General features: G+C 35.8%; 1 protein-coding gene across 1 annotated transcript in view; it reads right to left on the bottom strand.

The window, feature by feature from the left end:
* Positions 1-7,303: 7,303 nt before the first annotated feature.
* Positions 7,304-11,049, bottom strand: part of SLC12A2 (solute carrier family 12 member 2) — a 122,708-nt gene continuing 118,962 nt past the window's right edge. The window contains exon 27 of the mRNA XM_027874885.1: positions 7,304-10,171. Coding sequence (XP_027730686.1) covers positions 10,036-10,171 — 136 coding nt within the window. The 3' untranslated portion in view covers positions 7,304-10,035. The remainder of the gene's footprint in view (positions 10,172-11,049) is intronic.

Raw genomic sequence — 11,049 nt, 5'->3', positions numbered from 1 at the left:
CTCTCAACAGACCTTTCTTGCCAACCTTCCAACTTTTCTTGGGCTGAAAATTTGTTTCACTCTGTCTTTTTGTGGGTCTGCTGCTCTAGAATTTGTTTAGAGTCATTTTTAAAGGTATTTGGAGGGGCTTGGGGAAGAACTCAGGTGAGTCCCTGCCTTTATTCCATCTTTCAGGCTCTTTTTTTTTAGATGGGTGGTACTTTTCATATTAAGGAATGATCTATTTATTCCTACATTTTCTACTGTTTCTATAAAATAGGAATGGGTATTATATCTTGAAAAAAGCTTTTTAATGATAATTAAAATGATAAATGTTGGAGAAGATGTGGGAAAATTGGAACACTAACGCATTGTTGGTGGAGTTGTGAAATGATCTAACCATTTTGAAGAGCAATTTGGAATTATGCCCAAAGGACTATAAAAATGTGCATACCCTTTGACTCAGCAATAGCACTTCTAGAGCTATATCCCACAGAGACCATACAAATGGGAAAAGGACCCACATGTACAAGAATAGTTATAGCAGCTTTTTTTGGGGTGGCAAAGAATTGGAGATTGAGGGGATGCCCATCAATTGGGGAATAGCTGAACAAGTTATGGTATATGAATGTCATAGAATACTATTGTGCTATAAGAAATGATGAACAGGCTGACATCAGAAAAACCTGGAAAGACTTGGATGGTCTGAAGCTGAGTGAAGTGAGCAGAACCAGGAAAACGTTGTACACAATAACAGCCACATTGTGCAATGACTAATATTGATAGACTTAGCCCTTCTCAGCAATATAAAGATCTAAGACATCACTTTGTAGAGTGGTAGTGAGGGATAATTCTATTGTACTATGTCCTTCTATCTTAGCTAGTCTTGAGTCAACCTCTGCTCGGCTCATCCTCCCTTTTAAAAAGTCTGTTACTTGGGTAAAGTTTTGTGCCTCTTGTGCTGGACTGTTAAGGCAATACTTTTACGTCTCCCTAATTAACTCATTATCCTACTCACTACAGCAGTTTGTCCAAATCATCCCTCCTTGAACTTCCCAAAGCTTTCTGTCCTCCTGTCCTCTTAGCTGAGAACCTTGCCTCATATTTCAATAAAAAATTTAGAATATTTGACACGAGCTCCTTTTTTCCCATCCTCCTTATCTCACATCACTGATGCCTTCTGCCACTATCACCTTCACTCCTGTCTCACATGAAGAAGCATCTTTTTTGCCAAGCTAAGCCCTCTCTATGTAGAAGTGATTCTATTCCATCTCGTCTCCACCAGACTGCTCCCCCTTTCAACCCTTCTCTCATCTTCAGTCTCTTCTTGTCTGTTGACTACTTCCCTCCAGCATACAAATATGCCTGATGTCTTTTGAGCCATCCATTTCTGCTAGCTATTGTCCCATCTTTCCTTCCTTTTGTGACTAAACTGCTTGAGATAAACTATAACTGATGCCTCCAACTTACTCTTCTTACTCTTAAATATCTATGGTCACATTCCTAATGTCATCATTCAATTGAAACTGTTCTCTCCCAAGTTACTAATAGTCTCTTAATTACTAATCTTTTAATGCCTTTTTCAATCCTCACTTTCTTAACTTCTCTGTAACCTTTGACATTATAAATCATCCTCTTCTCTTTGATACTCTCTTCTTTCTTGATACTTTCTTCTTTCTAATCTCTCCTAGTTTTCCTAACCATCTGGCCACTCCTCAGTTTCTCCCCGCCCCCTCTCTTTTTTTTGCTAGGCAATAGGGTTAAGTGACTTTCCCAGGGTCACACAGCCAGTAAGTTTCTCAGTCTCTTTTGCTGGATCTTTGTCCAGGTCATGCTTGTTGGGTGGGTGTCTAAGGATCCCTGACCCTCTTCTTTTCTCCCTTTATATTCCTTAAATTTGTGATCTCATCAACTCCGGTAGATTCATTTATCATCTCTATGTGGATGATTCTGAGATCTACTTACCTAGCCTTAACCTCTCCAAGTCTCACATCTTTAAATGCCTATTGGACATCTCAAATTGGATGTCCTGCAAGTCACTCCCCACCCTAACCCATTCAAGTGGATCCCTCTTACTTCCAGAATCAAATATAAAATCCTGTTTGGCATGTAAAGTCCTTCATGACCTGTCCTTCTCCTACTTTTCTTTTTTTTGGCCAGGCAAATGGGGTTAAATGACTTGCCCAGGGTCACACAGCTACTAAGTATCGTGTCTGAGGCTGGATTTGAACTCAGTTCTTCCTGACTCCAAGGCCAGAGCTCTATCCACTGTGCCACCTAGCTGCCCGCCCCCCCCTACTCTTCCAGTCTTCTTACACATTACTCATCCCCACATACTCTGTAATTCAGTGACACTGGGCTCCTTGCTATTTCTTACACAAGATATTCCATCTCCCAACTCCATACATTTTCAAAGGCTATTCCCCATATTTGTAATGCTCACCCTATACATCCCCTCGTCTTTCTTCAAATCCTAGCTACTTTTGGATCTTATCTTCTGTAAGAAGCCTTTCCTATTCCTCCTTAATCTTACTGCCTTCCCTCTGAGACCATTCCCAACTTATCCTGTATGTCTCTTGTTTTTATGTAGTTGTTATGTTATTTCCCTACATTAGACTATAGCTCCTTGAAGGCAAGGACTGTCTTTTTGGCTTTCTTTGTATCCCCAGGGCACAGCAAGTGCCTGACACATAGTAGATGCTTAATAAATACTTGTTGACTTTTCAAATCTCCTTGGCTTTCATTTCTTTTTCCAACTGTTTCTTCTAGTGTTATTTCATTTATAATATTTTTAGATTTTTCTTCCCCCAAACTTGCATCATTTCTTCTAGGAATTCTAATTGATCTTGTGTGAAATTTTTTTCTTTGAGGCTTTGTTATAGGTATTTTGGAGTTACGATTATCCTCCTTCATCAAATAGCTCAACTTTTTTTTCTTAGTCTTTCAGTCTTATTTAAGACTGAATTAAGATTTTGTATTAGGGTTAAGCTCTTCACAACTCTGGCAGGACTACTTTGTCCTGGTCTCTCTCATCTATTGTTCTATTACTGAGAGACATGGGCGAGATATGGTCCTTTCCTTGGGTCTTGCTCTGAGATCCCTTCTCTTGGATAGAGAGGCAGCATTGTGACCTTGCAACAAGGAGTTGAAACTCAGGACCCTCAAAACTATAGATCACCCTCTTCAGTGTAATACTTTCTTCTCACTATACTTTCTCCTGTCTCTTACTCAAAGTTTGTGTCCTTTGTCCTTCTCTATTATTTTGCTTGGTGACCTCATCAAGTCCCATAGATTCTATTATTACCTCTGTGCAGATGATTCTCAGGTCTACTTGCCCTACCCTAATTTCTCTCTAGATCTCCAGTTATCACATCTCTAACTGGACATCTTAAACTCAATTATTTAACTGAAGAAGAACTCTTTATCTGTACTCTCAAACCCTCCACTCTTCATAAGTACCATATTACTGTTGAGGCACTGCTTTCCATTCATTCAGGCTGACAATCTAGGTGTCATCCTCAACTCCCAACTTTCTTCTCTCTCCTACCCCCATATCCATTCACTTGTCATCTTGTTTCTCTACCTATCATCTCTCATATATGCCCTTTTCTCCTGACACTGCCACCACCCTTATAAAGATGCTCATTACTTCATTGCTTAACTATTTGCAGTAGAACAGTCTCCCTGCCTCAAATCTCGTCCCACGCCAGTCTATCTACTCAGCTGTCAAAGTTAATTTTCCTAAACTATAGGTCTGACTATGGCTTCCTGTAAGCTCCAGGATCAAATATAGAATTCTGTTTGGCATTCAAAGCCCTTTACAATGTGGCCCCTTTCTATTTTTCCAGTCTTCTTAAACTTAACCCCCATGTGATGCAGTGACACTGACCTTTTCATTCCTCCTACAAGATTCCATTTCCCAATTCCATTCATTTTTACTGGTTGCCCCTCATGCTTGGAGTGCTCTCCCTTCTCTCCACCTCCTGGTTTTCTTGGCTTCCCTTAAATCCCACCTTCAACAGGTAGCCTTTCCTGATCCCTTAATTCTAGTGCCTTCTATCTGATATTTCAAATGTATCCCTCATAAAGGTTGTTTATATGTAGTGGTTTATAAACTATCTCTCCAGAATATGAATTCCTTAAAGAAAGACATTAAATACTTAATGTCTGTGAACTGAGTTTAATGTATTTCTCTCTCTGTGTGTGTGTTTATATGTAATCATGCTCAGTCTTCCTTTTTAGTTGATTCAGATGAAAGATTCATGGGATGCTCTTTCCCTTATACCTTCCTCTACTTTTCATCTTATGCACTTCTATTATGCAAGTGATTTCCCTCTCACTTTTGTCTTCTAAGACCATTAAAATAGAACAAAGCTACCCACATACTGTCATTCTAACTTTTCTCTATGACCAGAGAAGACACTTGTTTCTTATCCCTATATTAACATGTATACAAGCCATCCCCACACATTCTCTTTTCAATCATGTAACTGTACCTTTCTATGTTACTTTTGGTACTGCAATTCCATTTCCAAATGTTTACTCAATTCTGGTCTTTTCATCAAGAATACTTGGAAATCCTTTTCCCACTAAAGGTCCATTTCCTGCCCTGCAGGATTATACTTATTTTGCCAGTTTATTCATAGTTGTAAGTCATCTGTTTCTCCATTACAAATGATACTAGCTCTCAGCTTAAAGTGGTAATTTTGATCTCAGTGAGAATATCTTTTACTCCTCTGCTTTTTTTTCTGCATTTATTGCTATATTATGATTAGGGATAAGGAATAGGCCTGTGATTTCACCGGTATGAGAAAACATTTTCTGCAACTTATAGACATATAGGTACTCAGAGCACTCAGAGGTTAAAGAAGTTGCCCAGATCATACTGCCAGTATGGCCGAGGCAGGACTCAAACCTAGGCTTTTTCCTGGTTCCAAGGTTAGCTCTCTACTCCTCCGCATTGCCTCTCATGGTTATTATTTGTTAATATGACTTTTGTACAGAACTTTCCCAGTGCTGAACAACCTTGTATTTCTGGAATAAATCCAACCTGTTTACAGTGAATTAATTACATTATCTAATACACTTTGGGACACAGGTAACAAAATAATCCAGAGTTGTATTGCTACCATTCTTTAATCTAACAAGCTGCTAAGCACTGGGAACTTAAGAACAAGATGAAAAACAATCTCTGCCCTCCAGGAACTTACAGTCTACTGGGGGAGAGGGAAATTCACTTTTAGTAAATATATAGGAGACAATCTGAGGATGAAGAGGGCACACTAATGACTGGGAGAGAGCGCAGAATAGAAGATAACATACGATTTGAGATTTCAGTAATTATATTAGGGATTCTAGATTCCAATAGAGGTAAGAAGAGTGAATTTCAAGCATGGGGTATAAAGGTGTGGTAGTGGGACGCAGAATTCTGGAACATAGTACATGTGCTCAGAGAAAGATGAAATAAGCCTGGAAAAAAATAAGCTGGGACCCGATTTTGAAAAGCTTTCAAAGTTGAGCTGAATTAAAATTTTATCCTACAAACAACAGGAAGCCACCGTGGCTTTGCTGAATCTTTAAATCAGAACTAACCAGGTTCAAGCCCCTATTTGGACATACTGACAAGTACTGTCTCAGTGCCCTAGGCGACTTTCCAGTCTATTACACAGCAGAAAATTCACCGGTTTGCACGTGTTGTTGTAGGTTCCTCATGGAAAATTCCCATTGCCAAGAAAAAAAAAAATCACAAGTTTGAGAAAAAAAAATTTTGAAACATTTTTGAAGAAGTTTAAGAGGAACTGAATTAAAAAGTATTGGAAGATCAATCCATGGACAATGAGGTGAGGGGGCACTATGAGAAATGAGATAAATCAGAAAAGTAGGTCTAACAGGTAACCTGAGCTGGGAAAGGAATTATTTTTTTCCTTATCAGGATATATATGCCCCTCAATACAGGTTGTTTTTTTTTCCCAATTCAGTTCTTCTCTCAGAGAGGAAATATTTGAAACAGGAAGACCATTAGCTGATGGGCCAGGAAGTGTTATGGGTTAAAGGTGGTAAGGAGTGTCTAAGACATGGAGAAAGGTTTCAAGGAGTGAAACCTAGTCATTAAGGCACATTGCATTTAATAGAATTAGATCCAGATGTTAGCCTAAGCCAAAGGAAAAAAGAAAAATCAAGCTTTATCATATGGGTGAGACTCACCATGGCAACTTAACTACCATATTTGCTTTAGTCCCACCAAAAATGACAGAACCAAGTCAGGGATGAGACCTTCAGAAGAACGCAGACCATACAAAGGTCAGTCCAGGAAATTCTCATATAAAGTGAGATAGTATTTAATAAAAAGCACTTAGCACAGTGATTAGAACACAGTAGGCACTATATATATGCTTATTCCCTTCTCCTTCCTTTCCGGGGAGGCCAGATATTTAACTTCTAGAGATGAGGCCAAGACATCAACCTTGCCAACCAAAGGCAGAATTGGGCCAGATTGGTTCTGGGGAAAAAAACTAGACAGTATTTAGCACAGTGTCTGGCACATACTAAGTACTGAATAAATGTTTGTTGACTAAAGAATGAGTTAGTGACTAGGACGAACTAAGAACAGTTGAGCTTAAGTTTCTACTAAATAGTAAAAAATATTAGCTAGCATTTATATTGCACTTAAGGGTTTGCAAAGAACTTTACATGTTAACTCACTGAAATCCCAGGACTTTAAAAACTTTTTATAACACTGTAATTTTATAATGTTTTTGCCACCGTGAATTGAATATTATTTTGAAATATGTTATAATGGGATTTAACTTGCAGCACCAAGGTTTCCTGAATAAGTCTTAGTACTTAAAATTATTGGATAAAGTGAAGTGAAATGTTATACTCCACCACCTGCTACCTAAACAGTGGTTTGGGAGCAGGGAAGCATCAGCTTCAGTTTAGGGCATATAAACTAAATTTAATCAATGTCCTTAAAGCAAGGAACATGACCTCTCTAGGTCTGTTTCCTCACCTGTAAAATGAAGGTTAATATGTAAGATCTCAATTCTAATAGTCCAAGATTTAGCACAGTTTACTCATAAAACATTAATGTCATTCCTCATATGGCTCAGGTGATATGTTTACCAATAATAGAAAGTCATTCATAACTTTATTAACACAAACTGGGTGCTGCTTTATAAGGCTTTGACTAATTTACAGTCATTTAAAAAGATCATCATCAATGAAGTAATCTTATCAAAATGAGGCTGGTGATGCTATCACTTTAGATATTTGCAAAGCATAAAAGTAGGGAACAGTATTTATGAAACAAATAGCAGACACATTATTTTATCGGATTCACTTCCTTTATTGCAGTAATCTTTACACAAAGTTGAAACTGCAATATTCAGTGTTAAAACATTAGAAAAGCATTCATGTGACAGTTATGGGTTTATCAAAATATTACAATTTCAAACTTAGCTGACAATTATCCACCAAAGCACAATTATTTAAGTTATTTCCTCATTTTCTTTAAATATGTAATGTCAAAAAAGCATAAAAGAATTTATGTAAAAGGAAACCTAAAATACAAATATGAAATGTAACAAATAAATAATTGATTTTATCAGCTATTGTTATTTGTCAACTTAAAAGAGCTATTTTAGCTAAACCTCCATAAATTTTTGTCTACAGAAATAAGGAACTGCCAAATGCCAATGCACAACTGCTTATTTCAAGTCATCACCAATGATTGGAACTAAAAAAATTTGGCATCAAAACAATCAAAATTCAGTATAAACAAAATAGAGTAACTTCATCACTAGCTATTATCTGTTTCTAACAATAAACTGCTGAAATTTATTGGAGAGCTACAATAACTTTGAACCTTTTTGACCTGGTATCTAGTGTTAAAGAATCCATAAGTGAAATGCATCTTACATTATTTCATTGACTACAATTCCCTTCCCCAACCCGAGTATGCATATTTAAATATACTTTTTACACATATATGAATACACACACTTCATTTGGTTCCTGTGGTACAGATTGTAAGTGATGGTTTCCTGAATGGGCAAAACTTTTAAAAATAAGTGTACCTGTGCACATTTCAAGATAGCAGCACTAAGTCCATGCCCTACTGTCCATCTGTTTAAAAGAGAAAAATTCAAACATGGTAACAATCCATGCTTATTGAATAATTTTACATTCCTACTATTCTTCCCCACAATTACTGCAAATCCTGTAATAAATACAATAAAGTTGTGAGTTATGAGCTAGGAAAACAAATTTGGAAAACAAAATATTACAATTTTACTAATATTTTACATTTAAAAATGACCAGGTCCATTCTGAAACTAATTTACTTCATATTCATGCAGCAAAAATCAAATAAAACTGAAATTTTTAAAGAAGAAAAATTCAAAGATCTGGAGAACTAGCAACAAAATATTTTTTAAACTATTTTTAAACTTATAAATAATGGACTGAATAGCAATGTGGATGAATTATAGAACATTTCACTATCCCAAATTATAGTCATTTGTAGTTACAATGTACCTTACAAATGACTAAAACTTTGTTCATTAAAACCATATGATAATTTACTTTGATCTTATGTTTAACAAAATTGTTAACTAATGAATTTTGATCACTGAACACTGCTGAACAACCAGCAATATGGCCTAGTAACATGTAATTTGTTGTATATGTGTATATAAAATATATAATGCATACATACAAAATATATATACCATATATATGATATACGTGTGTGTGTGTGTGTGTGTGTGTGTGTGTGTGTTTAAAACTCTTGAAATGTTTTTAGGCAATCTTTTCTTGAATATAAAAGAATGAAAAAATTCACATTAATAATCTGTATAGAAAGCTTTCAGTGATAATACTTATGCATTATCACTGCTATATACTGTAGACTATGATGTCAAAAAAAATATTCAAAAAGTACAACCTGGCAGTTTTTAATATGGACTTTACATATTAAGAATGAATTAAATTTAAATGTTCAAACCTGAGTATATTAAGACTAAGTGTATTTGATGAATGAATTAGCCTAAAAACATTTCACTAAGTAACCAGTGGTCCATTTAACCGTTTTGATGATAAAGTAAAGAAATTGTATGATTTTAAAAGGATGGTAGAATGCCACATAGTGTTTACTGAAATACTCTGTAAGATGGCATCACTTAACCCAAATTTCCTACAGGAAACCCAAGTTCTTACAGGAAAATCACTCAGATTTGAAGAACAAACATGGACAGGTCCCCTCAAGTAATTTAAAATTATGTGTACTTTAGGCTGTAAAATGGAATAAGGTTTTCAGTATGTCATATAAAACTACTAAGAATAATCTTTTGACATTTCTTAAGTTAGCTGGAAATTATGACGTTAATAATATACAGCTTCATAAAAGGTAGAACAACTCTCTTCTTAAGGTTTACATTTATACATGCATACTTAAATGGATTAAACTTTTGGACATTCTGATTCTTATGTTTCATCTCAAATGACAAGACCTGCCCTAATTCTTACCCCGTTAATATCTAACAGAGACCATAAAAAAAATACAGTAATAGAAAACATACAGTACTAAAAACTAATTAATTGCTCAATGGAAGACAGAAAAGCAGCATTCATTTTAAGGTGGAAGAAACTAGAAACCAAATTACATTTGAGCTACAGTCTTAGTTGAAGGCAAAGTTTGATATTCTATATAAATTTATAAAAGAGGGTATATATGGATGAAATTTGGTTAATCTCAGAAGGCACCTCAAGGCTAAAAGGCTTTTATAAATCTATATTTCTTTCACCAATTGAAAATAAAAACACACCTTTATTGCTATTCAAGTAGCAAAGAAAAATCTTATTTCCAACAATAAGGAATAAAACTGAAGTCTCCACAACCATGCAAATGGAGCAACTTCCCCGTGTGCTTTCAAATCAGTGAAATTGTGGAAGAAAAGTCACTGTTTTGCCACCGCATTGCAGTCTCATAGAAGATTTCAAGTCACTTTCCTAGGGACTGCAGTGCCATTTACCCTAGGGCTGTCCATGATTTGGTGTTTAGGAATAGAAGGTAAGGACACTCTGATGATTCCCCCGGACAAGAAGAACTGGTGGCAAGTCTCTAGATAAAACTTCTAACCAGGCCATGTAGAGGGCACTAGACACACCACCTTTTCGTGCAACCGGGAGGCTCCTAAGAGTAAGAAAAATCACAACAGTACATAATTAAAATTTTTTTAATGTTAGTAAAACAAGAAAATATTTGATCAAAAGTATACAAATTCAAGAAATATTTACCAACTACTTCATTCTACTGCATCAACAATAACCTTAACATCCTAATTGTTTTCAAGTTGGGCCAAAGGAAGATAGTAATAATTTTTTCCCATAATGATGCACAGAGTTGAACACATTTTACACTGGTGTGTAAACACCTCACTGTATGTTTCCTCTCTCAGAAAGGAATTATTTAAAAAAAAAAAGGATACTTCTATTTCAAACAGGTGAAGAAACATATAACTTACTCACTTACTTAAACTAAGGCAAGAAATGGACAGCATGCATGACAGTTCAGAGATAACTAATCTTACTTCATTTTCATCTTCATAGTTTCTTTGGGCCTTGGAATCCTTATCTATAAAATGTAGGAGGTGAACTGATGGATTCTCAGGTCTTTTCCAGCTCTAGAGATCTATGATTATCTCCTAACCAACAAGTCTTTTACTGACTACCAACAATAGTTATTTAAACAAGTTAAATTTAAAGACATAACTTTTTAATTAAAATAATCATCTTGTGGTATTCACTAAAAGAAAATATGCTTCAATTCACCAGTGCTTTTGCTTTTTTTTTCTTTTATATTTAATTTTTCCTTTGTCTGTCTGAACAAGAAAAGCTCCAAATCAGATAGAAAGAAGTGGAAATGCAAGTAAAGTGAAAATGGGGCAACCCCTGCTCTTAGCAAATTTGAGTTATTCTCAATTTCTATCAGGTGAAAGGAAAAAGAGCAACTAAGCAAAGGGTCTGTTGGATACATTCATAGGTTGTCTTGTTCAGTTGTGTCCAACTCTT

The sequence above is a fragment of the Vombatus ursinus genome, unplaced genomic scaffold, assembly GCF_900497805.2.
Source record: "Vombatus ursinus unplaced genomic scaffold, bare-nosed wombat genome assembly UNPS02014807.1, whole genome shotgun sequence".
Taxonomy (NCBI): Eukaryota; Metazoa; Chordata; class Mammalia; order Diprotodontia; family Vombatidae; genus Vombatus; species Vombatus ursinus.
The sequence above is the reverse complement of the archived record's forward strand: the minus strand, read 5'-3'. Positions and strand labels throughout refer to the sequence as shown.